At 44.0% G+C, this 14,184-nt stretch overlaps 1 protein-coding gene across 1 annotated transcript in view; it reads right to left on the bottom strand.

Annotated features, from left to right (window-relative positions):
* Positions 1–14,184, bottom strand: part of LOC138613192 (kelch-like protein 29) — a 125,909-nt gene that overhangs the window by 12,446 nt on the left and 99,279 nt on the right. Inside the window, exons 10-11 of the mRNA XM_069686811.1 lie at positions 10,364–10,546; positions 9,580–9,760 (exon numbers count right to left, since the gene is read on the bottom strand). Coding sequence (XP_069542912.1) covers positions 9,580–9,760; positions 10,364–10,546 — 364 coding nt within the window. The remainder of the gene's footprint in view (positions 1–9,579; positions 9,761–10,363; positions 10,547–14,184) is intronic.

Raw genomic sequence — 14,184 nt, 5'->3', positions numbered from 1 at the left:
GAAGCACGCTTTCCTCCATACCTCTCTCTTTCACACACAAGAGATATATAATAACTAAAATAGATGGGCTTTCATCTCTGAGATACTGACATGTATCCATTTCCTCTGAGATACAAACTATAGCGTTTATAAAGAGAGAAACTGAGGAGTTAGAAGGAGGAATGAAAAAACACCTCATTCAGATAACAAACCCACAAATGCTGAAAAAAAGATCCATAAAGAAGCAGAAGAGCTGCATCACGCTGCAGATACAACAACACTGGAACAGCGTGCAAACACTGACTGCTGAACAACAGCTACAGTATCCCAAACACTAGCTGTTAAAAACCAAACAGCTCGTAGTGGAAGATGATGCACATACAGGAAAGACGCGCTAACAAAAGGCTTCCACCACACAGTTCCACAACAGCAGCTCTGTAACCTTTAAAAAGTGAGTGTGTGCACTGGAAGGCAATAGAAGATGGTTTAAAAAGAAACACATTCCATTAATCGCCTGCAGAGAGAATCTGATGCTCGAGATTCTATTGAACAGCACGTCATGCCCTCGAGTTACAAATTGACATTAATCCCTGCAGAAGCCCCGCTATCTCTCTCTCTCTCACATGAAGCCTCTCTCTCTGTCTGTCTCACATTCTCTTCCAGCTGCAAACATGCAACCTCAGATGCATGTGCTCAATTTAATGTGGATCTCTTAAGCTGTGTTCATGTGGGCATATTTGACTTGTTAGGTAAATAAAAAAGGTCAGTTTGAAACCAAATTAAAGTTTCATATTTAGCTTGATTGCTGAAGCTTGAATTTTTCACATAGATCTGTTCACTGCCATGCCAGCAGTGTAGCTTGAGGAATGGTGATAGCAATCAGTTGGTCCAGTAGTCTGCTGCTCAAGACTGCAACATCTCAACAGCTATCAGATGGACTGAACTTTGTTTCTAAACAGAAGCAAGAAGAGAGGCAGAGTACGAGTATGTAAGTGCATCAGTCCCTCATAGCCCCTGTTTCCTGTCAGGACTAATGAACTGAGAGGTTGTGATTTGGCTTGAGGAAATCAAGACTACTATGCGAATCAGCTCCAGCCTGGAGGGCATTCAGAACAACATCAATATAGGCATGTCTACCATAACATTTTCACTTTTGCCGAGGATGTTCATTAGCAGGTATTTGGAATCTAATCACAACAGGATGACATTAAATACTCTACGCAGTCTTGATAAGAGAAAGAGATAATGCATTTGAAATTGGCTGTTAAACTTTAATTTTAAAGCAAATTCAACTGCACATTTGTCGGATGAATCGGCTGTTTTTACAAAGTAACCTGCTGACAGCGACTGTGAGTGTTAAAATCACTCAACTGTGACATCCTGCTTCTTTGCAAATTTGCTAAAATCTCATCCAAATTGTTTCACTCGCACCTGGAAAAGATGACGAGGATGACAGTTAGAAACAGAGGGAAAGTGAAGGGAGAGACCGGGTAAAGGAGAGGGAATGAAAACCAGGATAAGAGAGTGGTGATAATGTTTTTTTACATTAATTTAAATGTCTATCAAGTCAGTAAATAGATGCCAGTAAAGGCGAACAGGAGCGAGAACACCCACTTTGGAGGGGAGGAGAACGGGAAGCAGTGAGAGTCTGTGTTGTGTCAGCTGCCATCTGTGTGTCAGAGCTCATCATACACACTGTGAGGCCTGTACCACACCTCCACCATCACCCTGCTGTCTGCTGGACACCAACACTCCTACAAACACTGACATCACTCCTCCATTCTTATGTTAGTAGCAGAGCACATTAGCTTTCAAATGTGGGTTAAGAAATGTATTGACCCCAATGTAAGCTTTTTGGTCGACCTGGAGATGCGTTTATGATCTCAACATTTCATGTAATGTGCAATTTAAATGCTGTACTGATGTGTTTTGTACATCATTAGAGATGAAAACCAAAGCAGCAGCTTTGTGACTCATTTCTAATCTGAACTGGTTTGTTTGCACCTCTGTTCCCCGTGCTGATCTGCGCTGCATGTGACAGCTGTTTGCACCTGTGCTCTCTCTCCTGGGGTTACTAATCAATGTCTGACGGTGAAACCTCTGTTTGGATGGCCTTGAAGTTTCTGTGTCTGACAGACTGAAGTCAAGGTCAGCCAAAAGACACAGTAATACAAAACACACACACACACACACCAGGCCATGTCAGCACATATAAACACAGATGGACACAGACTTGCCACCTTTGTTTCACCTTCAGCTAATTCTTGTGAGACAGAGATCCATCCATTGGCTGACAGATTTACCCATAATGCCTGTGAATTAACTCATTCAGAGCAGAAGTCTGTTTCCTTAAAGTGTGAGAAACACAATCTGTAAATGTATGTACACAAACACACACATTCTGCATGTAGATTAACTGCAGACATGCTGTACTACACTGAATTTGTTAACTTAAAAAGGCACCTTGAAAGACTATCAGGAGGAGAATTTAAGGAGAATGATAATAATGCGTGTGTGCTCTTTAGTGTGTGTGTGAATATGTGTGTGTGGAAGCAGATTTAATTGGATGGGAATGTCACGTAGGACAGGGGACATGAGTGCTGCTTGTGGTGTAGGTCGTAGACCAATTACTGCTCCGTGCTCTTCAAAACTAGACGAGAGATGGAAGACTGAGACCCCACTTCATTACCAAAGTAAGCCCCCGTGTTGATAGCAGCCATGTAGGGCAGCAGTGTGGGGTGTAGGGGGTGGTAAATAGAAATTAGCCAAAGCTTGAGGTCTTTTTGTATGTTATTAGGAATCTACAACTGGGTTATGAAATCCAATAAAATGCTGGAAGTCACGACTGCAAACAGTGAAACTAAATGAAAATGTCTCATTAGGAACAGATCGTTTAGTTTTCTGCATTTTAAATCAAATTTGGGCTGCAAGAAACGAGTCATAGCAGCTTGAAAGGGCTGAACAACAGCTGTCCTTCAAGCACAATGCTAATGTCAGAATGCTAACAGGCTCAAAATAGCAATAATTATTTGCTGATGTTAAGCAAATATGATGTAAACCATTTCACCATATAAGTATAATTTGTTAGGATTAGGGCTGTGTCATATCATATCGGTCAGATTATACCGGTATAATTTCTTTACATGATAAGAAAGTGTCGTATCACAATATCAAAGATGTAGCAACGCAATGACGTGTTGGCGCATTTGCAAACCCGAGCGCGCAGCCTACAGCGCTCACAAAGATTTAGTATGTAGGAAGGGCGCTACTTTGGTTGTGTGGAAGTGGACTGGCTACAAGAGGTCGGACCAATTCCAACAAAGCAACGCAATTTGCAAAATTTGCGAGAAAATTGTTACGGTTGCATCCTGCTTTTCCTGTTCATTTTAGAAGCACTTGCCTCCACTCAATACGAGCATGAGAGATGCCTGTCTGTCCGTGTAAACCCCGCCCCTGCATGCTCAGAGTTTGTGAGTGTTGGGAGGTGGGGGCGCTCAGCTGAGAGCAGAGAGCGCATTTGGCGGAGAGCAGACTTCAGTGTTCATGTTAATCTTAGCAAAAGAATTGAGGACAAGAAGAACAATTGCATTTTACTGCATAGAGAGTGGCCATCGCCCTTACGTGCTGCTTCAGAAAACACTGGTGGCAGCGACATTACATCTGCACAGTAAGCGTTTAAGAGTTTTCACAATACGCCGCGCAGATGTGTGTGGGCTTAATGAATGAATAAATGAATGAATTAGCTTCATGTAGCCTATATTACGCTTTTCTTCTTTATATCTCGTGCAGATTACCATCTAATTGACATTTTTAGCCATTTCGCCAGCCCTAGTAGTTAACATGATAGAAGCTCATTGGGAAAGAAGGGAAATTGTCAAAGCACGGTTTTTTGTTTGCATGAATAATTGCTGCTGCCTGAAATCACAAACAAAACATTATTCAGTTCTATTTTTTCATATCATCATGAATATCATGATCACAAAATTTTGTGAAATATCGTGATATAATTTTTAGGACGTATCGCATCACCTCCGTATCCTTGAGGTGATGCTGCTAGCATAGGAATCTGGAATTAATTTGAACATTTTTAACTGACAAATTTGAGCTTATATTCATAAAGTACATCCTGGCATAGACACACATACATACAGTATGTAGATGGGTTCCTATTGGCTCCATTAATGGGCCCATTTAAAAATTATTTCCATTTTTGTTATTTTAAATAAGCTAAAATTCTTCCTTGTGCACACACACTATAAAGACAAGTAATAAAGTTGCACTTTGTCTACACTTATCTCGTGGAGACATTAGTACCTTCACCTTGGCTGACAAACACAAACACACACAGGACAAATCTATATATAACAACTAACCCTCCCACCTCCAGTGTCGATCCCTCCCTGTATGCCAGCGTCTGGATATTGTAATGGTTTGCCCGGTCTGTGCTTTCTAAAGGTCAGCTTGCTTATTCCTGTAGGGGGGCGGTGAACCGGCAGCCAACCATCTCTGCTGCATCTGTCACATCCTAACCTGATAATTAGCCAGAAATACTTACATAAGAGAAAGAGGGGATATAAGGGTAATATATATTTTTTTATGTGTCTGTCTGTGTGTTTCTGCCAGAGAGAGATGGAAGGTGCAGAAATACGGCGAGAGAAAAAAAAAGGAGAAGCACATACAGCTCGTACTACTCATTACCTGCAGCCTCTCTCTGCCTTTCACTAATACCATCCTCAGGCACAGCTGCTGCTGCTCGCCAATGTTTCTCTATAACTATCACACACACACACGCAGAAACACACACCTTAAGTGTTATCTACCTCCATGTCTCTGGGACCTCAGCGCCCCCATTAGAAGACACTGAAGAGGAGAAACTGTCTTTGCTCGAGCATGTCAGACAGATTCGACATCGCGGGCCTCACAGGCCCCAAATACACTCATCATCTCCTGCCCACAAAATCAGAGCTGTGAGGAGAAGGAAGGTGCAGGAGAGGAGAGATGGTGTTTAAAAGAGGAAAACAGGGAGTTCACAGAAGCTCATCCATGGGGCTGGAAATTGTGCATGTTTACACAGTCACACATGGACATTGGTACAAAAAGGTTGAAATTAATCTCTCAGATGTGGTGTGGTTGTTTTAATCCTGCCACTATTGACTGCACAGTCACTAGGGATGGGGACGGATACTTGAATACTAGTTGTTGACGTCATTATTCGAGTAACGTTACACTACTCGCGCACCTGTGCTTGCATGCACCATGTCCGCCGTGAGCAGGAAAAGTGACGTGCAAGATCTGTGGTGTTTAACTTGTAGATCATAGAAATACTAGTTTGATGCGTAACCACAGGCGCTTAAAGCACAAGGAGGCAGGCAGTCTTGCATCACATTCGTTAGCCCTGTTAGCACACGTCGTTGTGATGATACCAGAGCGGAGAAGATTAGCCTGCTAATAACAGACATGGTGACTGGAGCTATGCAGTTTTTCCTTTATTATTTATTTTTCTTTGTTTTATGTATCACGTTATACATGTATTATCAATATTATTATTATCATTACTACAATAATTTCACAATTATGTGACCACCTCTTGCATGGCCCTGGGGTCGGGGAGGTATTCGGGGTACTGGACTGGGTTAGGACAGCCTGGAATCAGTGGACTTGATCCCTGCCTGACCCCTCTCCTCACATTCCCAGATGAGCAGACCCCACCTGGAGAGGTAGATCTGAACTGCAACAGGCCAGCCACCTCCTACCGGTCTGGTGGCAGCCTGAAGCAGACAACAGCATAAAAAACGCAGTAGAGAAGGGGGGAAAGACAGGAGAGAGGTAATGGGAACAGAGGAAACGAGACAAAAAAAAACAACTAAACTAAACTCTGCCCATATCCAGCTGTCCTTCCTCAGATCCGCCTTGGTGCCTCTCTGTCCTCAGGGCCAGGTCAGAGGTCATTTTTCTCCTCTTATGACATGCACAGCAGTTCATTTTTGCTGTAGAGAGGCTTGATGGGCTTGGGGAAGGACTGAGGGGTCTTTACATGAACCCACTGCTTCCAGTGTGACTGATTGTGCGGAGCTTACAGGCCGACATGAGGGCTGCTGCATCTACACACCTTCATCGTCTCATCAGCTGCTAAAATCTTCTTGGCTCGCTCTTCTTTCCTTTTCCTTCTGTTTTGAGTCTTTTGCTGCAGGGACCGAAAAACCTGAGACTGTCAACAGTGGGAATCTTCTTCATTATGAGCATCATCACTGCTGATTATTTCCCTACTGGCTCCAAAAGAGAGTGCTGTTTTTATGTTGTACATGTAAGAGAGCTGCCTGTATACATGCAGTATGTATCTTTCCTGCTTTCAGGTAAGAAGATCTAAAGGTCCATGGCATTAAACTTAGCTAAGTAAGTTTGAATGCACCACACCGGCCATGATCTTCTCTGTCTGGCAGCCTAAAAGCTTCTTTTTGCCTGCAGACAAAGGAGCAGATCCCTGTCTGAGTGTCCTCAAACGTCCAGTCAGGAGGCAAACCATTCCTCACGACAACTCAAAGAGCAGCTGGAGCCTCTTCTTCACATGAGAGCAATGTGATGTCTCTCCTACCCTCCTCTCCTAAGTGTCCCACAGACGGAGACCTGTATCTGAGTGACAGGCACCCAGTGTTTGCACCACCCGCAGACATTGAGTACTTAAGGACTTGTCAGTTCATGAAGCAGCCCACAGGAGACTTCGACTTTGTTCAGCGTGAAGTGTGATAAAAACTTCGGCAAGAATCTCCATCTCGCTGTACTTTTTTTGTCATGGTTGAATTGATGAAATTTCCCAGGAGCAATTCAACGCTCTTCAGCCAGGTCGCTGAGGCATTACAATTTGCCTCCAGCATCAGACAAAGCCACCTTTTTTTTTTTTTTTAAATGGCCCATTGTGCTGGTGAAAAGTCACCACTTGATGGAAAAAGTAAAACTCAAGGAAGAGATGGAGGAGGGTGAGTTAAGAGGAGGATAAAGGCATTTCTTAAATCAGAGCAAGGCTGAACACTCAAGAGGAGCTCAATAATCTTCAGGGGGATGGAAGAAAACAGAAATCAGCACTAGATGATGCCGGAATAAGAAGATATAGCTGTAAAGTGCAGGGACGCTTATACAGCAACAACAAATGTGCCAGTTAATGAGCCTGAAAACAACACATGAACAATGCAGCTCTCTCCACAGCTTTTCACAGACACATATATTTATGTTCTACAATCCAAAAGGTCGTTTTAGTTTCCAAAGCCATAAAAAAGCCAGAGAACATGATCTTTGCAAATTGCTCCTCTCTCCTCCAGACTTGTCAGCAAACAGCAAACATCCCTGATGAGGAAGATGCTGTACTCAGCATCATGTTGCCAACAGTCTTCATGCAATATTAACTTGCAGTAGAGCTCATAGGATGCACAAACCTGGGCACAGTGTGCAATAAATAAAACAAAACCATCTGTGATTGACACTTCATTAGACACCCATGAATTATTCAATATCTGCAATCATACTGGTTTGTCAAAGGATCAACATGCACAGGAGCGAGCGGGCCCAGGGTACCTGACTGCAAGTTAAAGCCTCCGAACTCGACTCGTCCCTAAAACTCTGTCAGTCATTAGTGTGAGAGCGGAGACAGGAACGAGCCCGCTCGCTCCTCTGAGTGACATCTAAATGTTTAAAGTGCCTACGAGCACATAACACTTTTTCTTACAGAATAAATCTCCTCGTCCCAAGCTGAACTTTAGGTTCATGTACACTTACATAAAATATTTCAAATACAAAAACAAGCTTATGTGCAGGATAATAAATATTTCCAACCTTTACAGATCATTTTTTCTTCTCCAGTAAAAGTTGTCATCCTCACTTTTAATAAAGTGATATATTCTGCTCTCCATAAAGTTGCATGCACTTCACACTGCTTTTTCCAGCTGACATACAATCATGCAGTTGAATCTACAATTCATCAACAAAGTTGCTGCAAAAGGCTTTCACAGCAGGTCAACACATCTCATCAGGAGAAATAACACATTTTAAATGGAAATCTAAACCAATGGATGATACATTTTTTATAATTACCATAAAAAAACAACACAAAAATAATTATAATAATTCCAGTTATAAGACATTCAGGCATAAACTCTCCAGTCTGTGACCTCTCTAAAAGCACATCACCTTCAATGTGTTTACGCATTAAATTCCAAGAATCGTGAGTCTTTACAGCTTCAATTGTCTGACTCAGTTTTACCTCTCGCTCCACAAAGCTGTTTCTGAAAGAGACAAACTAAAAGCCTGGGTTGCTGAGAAACGAGCCCTTTGACTTCTCCGACAATTTGCCCAAACAGCCTGAGAGACCCGTTAGCTTTTAAATGATCAGGCCGCTGAATACGACCCTGACCTCGTGTAATGAATGGTTTGCTTCAGCCCGAGCACCGTTCATTTTCTTCCTCACTATTAGGAGATCAACTATTCTGCTCAGTGTGTGGGTTATTTCTTCCTCGCTGTTACAGCCTTTGTAAGTGCAGAACGAGGGCAGTAATACCAAGCAGAGGAGGCCTCTGGCAGTTCTTGGAGAGAGGCAAAGTAGGTTAAAGTTTTACGGTGCTGATAACTGACTCCAGTTGCTGTGGGCCTCAGAGAAGCTTCATGGTTACTTTCAGACAAACACATACAAACACATCACACAGTGAAATACTGATTTCTTCACCACCCTGAATGCCCTCGATGCACCGGCAGCTCTCAAATTAAGCAGCTCAGAGACAGAGGAATCAAATGCGTATCCATTACGGGGCAAATATTCCATCTACCCGTCATAACGACACTGTGTGGCAGCATTATGGGAAATATCTAATTAGCCTGTTTCATTTGTGCATTGCTTTGGAGATCAATTGAGCTGCTAGGTAATGAGCGGCAGCGGCCTGCTCTAATATACCCAGTAATGTTCTTTTGATTGCTTTGGTTCATCTCGCTCTGCCGTGCAGGAGGAGGAAGCTTCTCTGCTGAAACAAACTCCTCAGACCAGGTTAGAGGGAGAGATAAGAAACGGGGAGCAGAATTACAAAAGTCAAAAGATACGAAACAGACTATTGAAACTGAGGAAACGTCTGTTTCTGGTCTGATGCTGAAGAGATCAAAAATCTGAAGAAAAGAGGCGGCTGAAAAGGCCACAGAAGACAACCTTCACATGAAGTGCCGGCGATGTGTCGATGCTGAAGTGTATGGAATCAGACACATTACGCCACTCTGCTCTCTGAAAGCAAATCCTCTCACTCATGAACAAGTAAGAGGTGCTCACAGCTGTGACCGTTTAATACGCTCTGGCTCAGATTCATTCCTCTGCACCTTTCTGCTCTCATCACAAAATGCTAACAAACTTGTCTGAACACTTTTCTGTCACGTTTCCCCTCACAGTGTAAATATTTACTCAAACTGGATCGCTCAGCATCCACCTACTTTCTGCAGAATCATCTGCACACACTTTCTGAGATGTCTGTCACAGAGTTAGAGCTGTGCCTCACTGTTCAGACACCAGCTGGGAGCTGCTGGAGGTGTCTGTTGTTTGGAGACAGGCTGCTGTTGATGTTGTGTGACTCTCACCTCTCCACGTGGTCCAGGTTCCCCGATACTCCCAGTCCTCCGATGGTGTACAGCTTTCCGTCGTACACCAGGCTGTTGTGTCTGCAGCGAGCCACCGTCATCCGGGACACCAGATTCCAGTTGTCCAGCAGGGACATGTAGCACCAGACGTCAGCCACCATCACACCCGTCTCCATGCCACCTGAAAGATAGAATGAGGGATATTTAAGTGGGCATGCCCTGAGTGACACCAGCAGTGACTCAGTGACCCTGCTCCGAGTCTGAGGAAGGTTACAGACCAGAGCCTGTTGATCAGCTGGCTAGAACACCTCTGATTTCTCCAATGACTGTCTGACTTCCAGTGTACACATGCAGACCCGTTCCAATGCCCAAACACAAATTTACATTTATATGAAAAGAGGGAGAGGAAAGGTACATGCAGGACAAATCCTGCTGCATTTCCACGCTGCAATGTCAAGGTGTGAGCACCGTGCAGGATTCTGGCACATATGGAGCGTGGAGAGACAAATTCAGTCTGTTTCTGAAGAGGCAACTTAAAGGTGTCTCATAGAGGGAGTCACAGAATGCACAGTGTGCCTAAATAACAATGGAACTAAATAAACTGCAAAACACTGCAGAGACTGTGAAGCCAGAGAGAGAAAGCTCCTCAGAAGGTAAACAGAACAGTACAGGAGTAACCTTTCACTACTGCAGTGTGATAAACCCATGACATGGACTGTCCTCCTGCTCTGTGCCACTAAATGACTGCAAAAGCTACAATTGTGCTGCGGTACATGTAGCTCACCTGACAGGTAGATGTTGTCTCCGGCCGAGATGACACTGAAGAACTCGCGGTCGTAGAAGGGCAGGCTGGCCAGCGGGTACCACTTACTGTTCTGGGGGTTGAAACAGGTGACTGCTGTCAGGGAGCGCTGGTTCATCCCGATCGTCTGACGCCCTCCCACCAGAACTATCACCTCCGCTACACCTGGAGGACAAAGGTGGAGGAGGAGGATGATTGGGGAGGACAAAGGAAGGAAAGAGATGGGAGAAAGCAGCCATCAGGGAACATTTCCACAAGTTTATAAGAGCCAAGATTTAATCAAAGCCTCTTTGAGACGCCAGAGTGCTGCAGAGACTAACAGGTGTCATGTTTTGTAGCTTGTTGCTTCATATATAAGTATGTTTATATGGCTTTCAAGAAAGAGGTGAACATTTTTATACATTTAATAAAGGCATCCTTTAGAAAAACGTTTCAATTTCCTGACAGGAACCTTGATCGTCTGCGTGAACACTGACTTACACAAGCAGCCACAGATTATAAGTCTGCTGGTTTGAATTCAGAGCGGCCTTGGCTTTCCCTGAGTCAATAAGCTTGTCTGGAAATGCAAAACAAAATGCAAAATAGAAAAGTTTCCTCTTGGTCACAGGAAACTACTTAAACAGGAAAGCATAACTCAATTACAAAGACTGATGGTGCTGCCAGTCGTTGTGATGCTGCCCAGCTTTCTGACTCTCTCTTCCTACACATGATACAAGCACGAACCTACACATTCACTCGTCCACACGCTCACTGTGAAACATTCACTGTTTGGACATTAGAGACTCACATAATCAATAAGTGAGGATCAGTTTGTGTACATGTGTTGGTGCAGATGTGCCGTGTCTCAGATAAACACACGTGCTGAGGACCTTGTGTGATTACAACGAAACTTGATACTCATCCCTGTTACTCCTCACCCGATCTGTTCTTTCAGACACAGACACGCACACACCTGCTGGATAAAGACACCAGTGATCCAGAACACACACACAGGTTGGCAGGCTGCCACATGTGTGTCTCAGGTCCTCTCAGACTTCAGCAGCAGCTTCAGAGAGCGGACAAGACGACGAGCCGGCAGACAGAAATGAGCTGTGTGTTTGTAAGCAGCAGGCAGGCGTGCAGAGGGAGGAGAGCCAGGGAGGGAGAGGAGAGGAGGAGGATGATGGGAGGAGATCGAGACAGAGTGAGAGGAGAGAGAGGAGGGAGAAAGAAGGGGATATGATACAGAGGGAAGAGACGGAGAGCTAATCTTTACACTCTCTGAACCAAGGCTAAACACTGGTTCATCTGCGGTGATCGATAGCACACAGACTCTCTCCAGTCAGACACATCCATAGACGGCTGTCTTTGCTTCTGTTTCTTTCTGTTAAAAAACTATCCCCCTATATTTTTTCTTAAACTGTTATTTCTTTCAAGCATTGAAATACAGAGAACTTTTCTTCAGGAAGAAGAAAAAGGGTAAAAAAAGAGAAAAGAACAATAACTACAATGGGCTTTGGTGAGGCTGCGCACACAGAGCAGTAAGGACTGTCTCAGACACATCGTGGACACACAGCTTAGACTTAGTGGACAGTTTAAAGCTGGCCGGCTCTTTTACTACATTTAGATTTTTAAGTATGTGTTCTTTGGAGGGCAAAAAGAAAGTGACGGCTCAAGGAGAAATTGTGACAGTGTCACTGCAAAGATGAAGGTCTGGTACCCGAGCCAAGAAAAGGTCTATCATGACAAAATGTGGAAGGTCCCCAGACTGTGAGCCTCAAACGGCCCTCAAGACCTCCAACAGACCTTTGATACACAGCTAACACAGCTAATAAATGAGACTGCAGTTTTATAGGACAGTTGCAGCTACAGCGGCTGTTCTTAAGAGGAAACAAGCTCTTTGTCTTCCCTCCTCTGAGCCTCCAACCACACATTCACACACACATTAATTATATTGACTTTGTTCTGCTTTTGTTCTTCATGATTAGTTTGCTGCTACTGCTGTACGTGTTTGCCTCCATTTCTCTTCATCACTTGTGTTTTTAAATGTACAAATACTAAATTTTCAACCATGTGACAAAGTGTCTAATTAGGCCAACTTCAGCGTGCTGAATTCTTCCTCTGTGCACATGCAGGTCTTTATTATCACCTGGTGCACATGTGCAGGTTGTTCTCAGAGCTTTCTGCTTGGTCAGACACGTCAGGGAGAGTCCACATCTGGGCGTTGAGGCTGCTGTGCGGCTCTAACCCCTGAAGCCCTGAACACATTCACAAGCTAACACAACCCAACACCGGCCTGTCAGAACGCAACAACACAGGAGAGCAGCACCGCTGACGGGGAGTCACAGCATCGGATCAGATGGTTGTGTGTGTTTGTGTGTATGTGTGAGTTTTAGCTCGGAAACGAAGCCTCACAGGGACGGCTGTCAGTCAGTCGGAGGTTTGATGGGAGTCGGGTAGAGGAATGAAGGGATGGAGGATTGAAGGATAGAAACGAGCGGTTGGGGATGAAGGGATAACCAAGTCTTGACAGCTCGTTTTGTTCCTGACAGCATTTATACCCACAGCTTCTCCTGATTCTTACCGACCTTTTGTTATATTTTTGACCTCTCCACATTCAGGAAAACTCTAAAAAGCACAACTTTTGAGCAACAACAGGCTTAAAGGAAACACATAACAAGTTTATAAACTCTGAGGCAGATGCTAACTTGTACAGCCTTCTTTTGGCAAGCATGAAGCTCTACAGGAAGTGCCATGTTGTTTTCTCAGGGCTGCCACTGTTAAACTACGACTTTAATACGAGTACTGTATTTAAATCTTTCTCTATCCCTGCATACAGACTTCACAGAATTTTGTTAATGTTGTTTTAGTGCTTGTTTTAGGAGAAGAGTGAGTCAACTTCTCAGGCTCCAGCCAAGGAGACCGTCACCCCTCTCCATCTCCCTCGTCCTCTGTCACCAGTCAAAAGGTCAAGTGGACAGAACCTCAACTTTGGCTGCAGCTCCTGCTGACTTTCAGACCAGAGGTTCTGTTATCTGGATTTACAGCCTCCGTGTCACACTTTTGAGCAGAAGTACACGTGTGAGTTTTTGATATTCCTGCAGCTTATCAGTGAAATCTCGAGCACAAACTCTCTGGAGAACAGCTGTATCCAACTCTCTCTCTCACTCCTTGTCTCTCTGTTTCTTTCTCCTCCCTCAAATATCAACTCAGACTCCAGAAATAAAATCGGAAAAGGATTCACTGAAGGGCACTGAGAGCTATTAAAACATTTCTGGCACACTCTCCTGCATCCTGCTTTTCCAGTGTGAGAGGTGAACCAGAGAAGGCTCGGGCTGCATTGGCTCCTAAAGACAAACCAGGCTGAATAATCACACAGAGCCGGACAATAATCAACCAAGTCTGGACAAAAAAATATAAAAATATCCTGTAAAGCTTATAATTGTCCTGTTAAACACTTGATAGTTCTCCTGCCACAATAAAGCTGCTTAGTGTTGAGCGTTGAGGCAATGCAGCCAGAGAGAAAAGTGTCAAATAAATTAAATCAATCAATCGATAAACTGTCGAGGAAATGTAGAGGCAATCAGCAGGACAGAGAGTTAATCAAGCTCAAACCAGAAGCAGTAGGTGTCAGACTTTAGAGGGAAGTCATCTGATGATCATTTATGCTCCTAACAAGGTGTGAATGTTGGTCTGCTTTCTTTGCTGTAGTGCAGCTGCTCTCAGAGGAGCTGCTGGCTGATGGAGGTGTGAATGAGTAGATGAATATCCTGCCTACAGGCTCCTTACCTCACAGGACAGCCTGGTGTTATTGTCTCCAAACT

This window comes from Semicossyphus pulcher, unplaced genomic scaffold (genome assembly GCF_022749685.1).
Source record: "Semicossyphus pulcher isolate SPU_LCO1_2020_fin unplaced genomic scaffold, fSemPul1.0.p SCAF_11, whole genome shotgun sequence".
In the NCBI taxonomy this organism is placed as follows: Eukaryota; Metazoa; Chordata; class Actinopteri; order Labriformes; family Labridae; genus Semicossyphus; species Semicossyphus pulcher.
Note: the sequence above shows the minus strand (reverse complement) of the source record. Positions and strands in the feature narration are given on the sequence as shown.